At 44.7% G+C, this 7,734-nt stretch overlaps 1 protein-coding gene across 2 annotated transcripts in view; it reads right to left on the reverse strand.

Annotated features, from left to right (window-relative positions):
- The window catches only part of LOC127345656 (uncharacterized), a 50,731-nt gene extending 44,812 nt beyond the window's left edge, over positions 1-5,919 (reverse strand). The window contains exons 1-3 of one of the 2 annotated variants that reach the window (XM_051372142.1): positions 5,691-5,919; positions 4,251-4,511; positions 3,780-4,038 (exon numbers count right to left, since the gene is read on the reverse strand). In XM_051372142.1, the coding sequence (XP_051228102.1) occupies positions 3,981-4,038; positions 4,251-4,511; positions 5,691-5,872 (501 nt within the window). In that variant the 5' untranslated portion in view covers positions 5,873-5,919 and the 3' untranslated portion in view covers positions 3,780-3,980. Of the gene's footprint in view, positions 1-3,779; positions 4,039-4,250; positions 4,512-5,690 lie in introns of those variants that run through there. The other variant, XM_051372143.2, reaches the window with a different exon arrangement.
- Between the last annotated feature and the right edge of the window lie 1,815 nt (positions 5,920-7,734).

The following is a 7,734-nucleotide window of genomic DNA, read 5'->3' on the forward strand; positions in this document are numbered from 1 at the left end:
TACTCAAAGATATCAAATTCCTCGCCATGGAGGGTATGTGTTTCACTCCTGTCAACGTGCGTGTCATCCCATCATGGGTCTTGATCTGAACAGAACCAATGTCAACAATGCTGCACTGGTTGTCATTCCCCACACGCACAAAATCTCCACTCTGCACAGACTCATAAGAACTGAACCAATATTTGTTACAGCAAATATGAAACGAACATGCAGTATCAAGAATCCATTCATCATCACGTGAAACACATGCAGCCAAGACAGCTAAGCAATCTCCATCATAACTATCACTACCATCATTACCAGCAACAACAGCAGCCTCACCCTTACCGGTGACAACGGCAGCCTTACCATTACCTTCATTATTTTTCGGTTGGTAAGTTCCGTTCCTTTTCTCCTTGTTCTGCAGCTTCCAACAATCATCAATATTGTGGTTAGATTTCTTACAATACCTGCAGAACTTGTCACGTCCTTTGGACTTTGAGCGACCTCTGTCGCCCTTGCTCTTATCTCTGTTGTTGTGGTAGTAGTTATCTCGCTGCTCAGGCCTGCCACAGACCTCTAATGCCTCCGCCTTGGAGGACAAACTTTCAGCCTGCACCATAGATTTCATTTTCTCCTTTTGTTGAAGAGCATCATAAACTTCCGCGAGAGTTAGTTTGTCGCGGCTCAATAATATGGTCTCACGAAAATTATTGAAAGAATTAGGCAGCGAGCATAAAAGAAGAAGACCTAAATCCTCATCCTCATACTTAACTTCTATAGACTGCAAATCAGAAACAATCTCTTTCCAGGAAGATAGGTGATTCATTACCGAACATCCCTCTTGCAACTTATGCGAGAACAGCTTCATCTTCACGTGCAATCTGCCCGTGAGATCCTTGGACAAACAGATCTCCTCTAGTTTGACCCATAACTCGGTGGTGGTTTTCTCCTGCAGCACTTCCTGCAGAATATTATTGGACAGATGGAGTTGAATCAACGATAAAGCCTTACGGTCTTTCCGCTTCTCCGCATCGGTCCAGGTATCCTTCGCTTTCTCGCCGAAAGCATCGATCGCTTCATCCAGATCTGAAGATTGGGCGAGAATCGCCCTCATCTTCACTTGCCACAAAGCAAATCTCGTGGTGTAGTCCAGCTGCGGTAGATCGAACTTCAGTGACGACATCTCGTAAACCCTAGATCCAAAGAACACGGACTCTGATACCACTTGTTATAATCGAGATGCACAATAAACGAAGAACGAAAAGTAAAACACTGCAGGGGACACGAGATTTTAACGTGGAAAACCCTTGCAACACACAAGGGAAAAAACCACGGGCGCCAGCCAGCAAAACTTCACTATTTCGGTGGTGTTTACAAACGCCGTGGGTGTACAATGATGCGACAAAACCTTAGCGGCGACTTACAGGAAATATATATAGACGGTGGCAACGATCCGTACCGCGGGGGGTTTCGCCCCCCGCACCCCCGGCGACGGGCCTCGCTCCGCTCGTCAGAAGTTAGCCTCTTCTTGGAAGGATCACAATATAACAAACATTTCCCCTTTAACAAACCAACACATGATACAGAGTATTCGAGTTTCCCTGTTGCAAAAAAATTTTAGCATCCATGCAAACAGGGACTAACAGCTACGGGATCCTCAATTCGTCATGACGGCAAGCAGCTCACAGTAGCCTTTTTTGGTAGTATCAGATATCAGCATTGGAGTTGCAATTGGCTACAGCGTGCACAGTAAGGTAGAAGAGCATAGAAGAAGGCTCATCTTTCTGAACCTACATGACCCCCACCAGTAGGCAACAAGTCACTAAGTGAGCCCAGCACGAGCGTGGCAGTTCTTCCTTTCGAACCTAACCTTTTATTTCGAGATTGTTTCGAATCTAGCCTTCACTAGCCTACGATCTCGCACCTGCAAAACTAGTTACGACCATTCCTTGTGCTGCAAGATGATTTGGTATTACGGTATGGTGATTTGGTTTCCAGTAGCTCAAGCTCTAGCAAATCCTCGGTAGTTCTACCTAGTGGCCTGCACCTGCCGTTCGACCACCAAGCCGCCGATTTCTCGGAGATGCTGGAGTTGACGAATACGGCGGACCATCGGGGGTTCGTCGTCTCCAACGTGTATCACCAGTCCATTTTGATGCTGGCCCATGACTCGTAGAGAAGGTCAATCCAGTTGCTACTGTAGCCATACATATACTCCTATGTGTTTTGCAATTTCTGGGTAAAACATGCCTTTGTCTTTGTAATATGCTTGAAGGATTTGGGGATTTATAGGACTATACATAGTGAATTGAACATTACCATGATAGTTAGGTGTGTGATACTACACATGCAATTTTCAAGAAAAATAGCATTCTCTCCAACACATCCACTCACTACTAAGACCCTATTTGGACTGAGGGTAAAAAAAATCGGTCCACCAGGTAAACACCATAGAAACAGGCACCAAACAAATGTCACAAAAGAGAGCAATGCATATCTCTTGAGTTACATCAGCACTTATGCCAAACCAGGTTGCAACAACATCATCCGTCAATCATGCCACGGTAGGAGTGAGAAGAACATGAGAGCTCTGAGGTGAGGAGGACGAAAATATGGGAATGGATGTAAAGAGGAGGAGCGAGAAGAGAAGCCTCATGTTCTTGCTCTCAAGACGTGTGTGTTATCATCACTGATGTCATGTTAAAACAATGTCATATTTGTCTGTTGCTCTCCTTACTTTCGTGTCATTTTGGGAAAGCAAATAATCATCACCGATGATTATTTCAGGGTAGCTATATCATATAGACATTTTTATGTATTCCAGAAACACCACACCACCCTCCACATTAATGTTTTCCTTATCAATGCCACACCCAGCTCTTTACTTCGATGTATACCACACCAACCTTACATACATGGATAATGTCCCCCTCTTATATTTATACCACTTCATCTTCAACAAATTAGCTCTATCCCAATTTTGCCGCATTAGCTTCGTATGTGAAATAGGTGGTAGTCACCCAAACATATCAAAGAGAGTGTGATAAAAGATCATGAAAGATTGAAGACTGCATGGGAATATGAGACATCGGGAGCGGCGGTGGAACAAACCTCTAGCAAAGCACCTGTGATAGAGGAAGATCACAGATGTTTACCCACCTAGGAGAGAATGCTGCAGAAGTTAGTGTCGGCTGCAGATCTTCTAAAAGGATGCAGTGGATGATCTGAAAGGCAAGGTTGTCATGTGCGTGTTCAGAGGTGCTGCAGTTCACCGTGTCAAGACAGAGGCAAACGGAATGCTGCAAAGTCTCAGGCTCAACCAACATCGCAGACTCCTCGGAGATGCTAGCATTAACGACGACAATAGACATCTATACATTCTACTACATTCGCCTGTCGATCCATCCATTCACTGTTAACCAAAAGATACATTCTACTACATTCGCCTGTCGATCCATCCATTCACTGTTAACCAAAAGATACTGAACACAACACGTTCAACTCGCAGAGTAGAAGGTCAATCAGTTGTCCTAAAGATTTAGATCATCGCCAATCATTCTATCATGTTCTCGATGAAGCAGGAACTCATCGGCGTCATGGTATTACAAGCCAAGTCGTCAATCCTAAGCTCTAGATTTCGATTTCAACTGAAAGCCTTTGTGTGCCATGCATTCTGCAGTACAGTTCCATATATGTCTTTTTCTTTGTAGGGAGTAACATGTGAAAAGCATTTATACTTGGGAAGAGAGGCTACATTCTATCGTCAATCCATCCGCTCACTATCAACCAAAAGAAACTGAACACAGCACATTCTCGTCAACTAACTTTCCCAAAAGAGTTGCATGCTTTTTGTTGTGATGAAACACAGATGAACAACAAAGAAACAGGCAACAAACAAATGTCACAATAGAGAGTATCTGTCCTATCTCTTGAGTTACGGCAAGCCCTAGCCAGTAGATGTGTCACCCGAATTTCTCAATTTAGTGGTACTATAAATGCTAATCGGTACGTCTTGCCACAAACAGTTTGCCCATATCTTCAGTAACAACGTTACTCCTGTCAAAACAAAAAGGGCAAACATTATTTAGTGGCATCAAGTTCTGGCATGCATAAACGTGGAATATTCTTTTCTCATTATTATTGGCAAAACACTCGGCTATCCACCTTAGTTCACTCAAAACACTTGATTGAATAAAGAACTTTCGAAAAAATCAAATCAATGAGGATTGCATATCAAATCTTTTAAAGTAGCTGAAAATAGGACTAACCTTCCACTAAGCTGTGGTGGAACTAATGTGCTCGTAGCAGCATTCCTGCCACCACGAGGCTGTGCTGACTGGGCCCTTGGAAATTTACTGCGAGGAGGAATTGCAGATCCATTTGATTCTCTTTTCCTTGATGAACTCCCCACCATAGCAGCAGCACCTCTAGAGGGGAGAGAAGGGGAATCAAACAGATCTGCAACATCTGGTAGTTCAAATGATGGTGTGGGCAGGGAGACATTACTCGAACTAGTTGACACTACATTCCTGGGACAAAAAAAATGCAGAAAATCAAGTTAAGAACAACAGGGAGGACAATGAAATGTAAGCAAGTCAATTAATATCAGATACAGCAAGGACATACAAATTCATGTAAACTAATACACTAGAGGTGGACATGCTACAGAAGTACAAATCCCCTACTTCACCACATGTAATGGCTACAAGGTGGCTGAAACTTTTTTTAAGAATCAAGTAAAAGCGTGTCAATGACATGGCATAGACCATAAGACTCAGAGCAAAGTTACGCGAAATAACCTGCCTAAATGAATCCTGCAAGGTTATAATTAGACGTGTATGCACATTCCAACAGAAAAACAAATGTATATACACAGAAAATGTCCCTGCACATGATTCTCAGAGGCATTTGGCAAGCAATGAATCATTGCGTGGCAAATCCAGCTCTCCTCAGTTGCAAGCATATGCCTTCAATTGCGAGGGAAGCACGCCAAAAATAAACTTAGCTCATACTTATGAGTGCATACGATTCAAGGTTTCTCAATACCAAGCAAAACTGTAAGACCTTGAGTTCCGCTGATGGAACTTTAGGTAGGAAACTCTCTTTATAACCATCAATGCCCCCATGTGACCTTTTCCCCTTTAACAAACCAACACAGGATACAGAGTATTCAAGTTTCCCTGTTGCAACAAGAACTTTAGCATCCATTGCAAACAGGGACTAACAGCTACGTGATCCCAATTCGTCATAACGGCAAGCAGCTCGCATTAGCTATTTTTGGTAGTATCAGATTTCAGCATTGGAGTTGCAATTAGCTACAGCGTGCACGGTAAAATAGAAGGCTCCTATGGGTTCTGACTTCTGAACCTACATGATCCCCACCAGTAGGCAACAAGTGAGCCCAGCAAGAGCGCGGCAGTTCTCGTTTCGAATCTAACCTTTTATTTCGAGATTGTTTCGAATCTAGCCTTCACTAGCCTACGGTCTCGCACCTGCAAACTAGTTACGGCTAGCTCAAGCTCTAGCATATCCTCGGTAGTTCTACCCTTCTACCTAGTGGCCGTCAATGGCATCAACAAGACTAAGTGTCTAAATCTAGTAGGCGCGGAGACGAAATCCAATAGCAATGCTCAAACCCACAGCTTCCCCACCAATTTCCATACCAGCAATCGAAACCCTAGAGAGATCAGAGGGGGCACGGGGCTTACTGGCTGGGGGCAGGCGGCGGCGCAGGGTTCTGAGGAGCGGCGCGCACCGAGGGCGAGGGCGGCGGAGGCCTCGGCTGCGGCCCGATGGCTGGGGAGAGGTGCGGAGGAGGGGTTGGACCGGCGGCGGGGGGCTCGCCGGCGTCTTCCTCGTCGGAGGAGGCGTCGTAGGCGACCAGCGACATCGGACGGGTGCGCGTGCGGGCCGGGTACTGGGTGCGGTGCTTTCGGGTTGGTTTGGTGGGTTTCCTTCCTTGCTGTTCGAGAGTCACACATGGGCCCGGTACACTTGCGGCCCGGTCCACACATGGGCCGGTGAGTACGTACTTATTCTATAGTTGGACTGGCTCAAATGTTGTGCATTCAAAGTTCTCAAAAAAAAAAAACAAACCAAAGTGTATTTTTTTTCTCCTGAACTGTAAGTAGATCCCCCCCCCTGAACTGTAAGTAGACATCTGTGTAAAAGAAGTAGTTAGATCCCTTTACACTTTTTCCCTTCCATAGTTCCATTCATACAAGTCCTGAAATAGGAGCCATGTCGTTCGGGCTATTTGGGGTTTCCCATGATTTCAAAGACAACATAGATGGGGTGGCGGAGGGGTATTTGTGGTGCTAGGCAGGCAGACATGGGCCAAGGACACCCACGGCATTTTGTGGCACCCATGGGGCACACAACTATTAGGGAGGAAAGGCCATCCTATCGAGGCACAAAATAGCCCATATGCTTTGTGGTTGTTGCCCCGCACATCGGACTTGCATACGACAAAGTGCAAAATGTTTCGTCATTTGGAGAAGTTGTTCGGCTTCGGGTCAAGCTTGAAGTTAATGCGGTCTGTGATGATCACATGGCGCATGCATGTATGTCGTGGTAAGAACAACCAACAATTTTGCATGGACGCAGATGGCGAGAACGGTAGTATTGGTTGTGGCGATGATGGTGAGAGGGGGTACTTCGCGAGTTGGAAAGGTAACACCGACGCCGCGAGCAGAAGTGGTGTGTGTAGTAGGAGTGGATCCAGTAGTGTGAGCGGAAGTGCAAGCATGAATCATGGCATGGGAGACAAGAGTACGAACATGAGAAAGAGTGCTCTAAGAGTTGTTCATAGCGGAAAGATCAAGGAATTCATATGATACCGGGAGATACTATGTGCCAACTTTGTGTGCCTTGTATTGTTTTTGTAAGGTGCGTATGCATAAACTTACATGAGAAATACCAGGATGACACTGTTTTTACACCCTAAGTGCTTCGGCCTAGGGAGTCTACCTCAGACACTTGGGTCATGTTCTGCGTTCTCGCCATGTAGTTGGGGTGCGCAAAGCAACATTGGAGTGATAAGCTCGTCCTATGCTTTTGTAGAAAATGTCCTAATTGTGCTAGGATACTAGTACCAAAGGGCAGGGGTGCTCTTGGCGCACCATCGTAATAAAGATCTCCATAATCCCAGTGCCTCACAAGCCCACAAAAGTTTGACAAGACATAACACATACTCACATAAGGAATCGCCATCTCTTATTTTCTCCCTATAAATTTTCCGCCTACTCTTATATAGACTAAAAGATAGCATGTGCAAGTGTTGAGGACCTACAGGCTACTGGTGCACTTCAGTGTCTACATCTACCAGCTGTCATTAGTGCCAATAATTTGAGTAGCTATAATTAAAATGTAGACGAAAAGCCATCCAAATTACATGCAAAGATTTCATAACTGATGCATGCAAGATTTCATAACCACCGCATCCATTAAATGTTCATTGACATCAGCGACCACATAACTAATGATTGAGGTAGTCGGTTTTTTTCATTTATTTTCCACAATAACATACACCCCGATAATAAAACTCCATGTCACCAATTCCTTAGCACAAATAGAGAAGAAAAGCTAAAGTACAAATCCTAAAATGTTTGCACCATATCCCACTAAGTTGACTATGTGACATAACCGATAACCGCAGGTCACGTGAGAAAATACTAACAAGCAACACAACGTAATTAATAGTATCCCTTCTTCCAGAATCAGAGAAATCGTCTTGGGATGAAGCCATAGACC

Source organism: Lolium perenne, chromosome 3 (assembly GCF_019359855.2).
Source record: "Lolium perenne isolate Kyuss_39 chromosome 3, Kyuss_2.0, whole genome shotgun sequence".
NCBI lineage: Eukaryota > Viridiplantae > Streptophyta > Magnoliopsida > Poales > Poaceae > Lolium > Lolium perenne.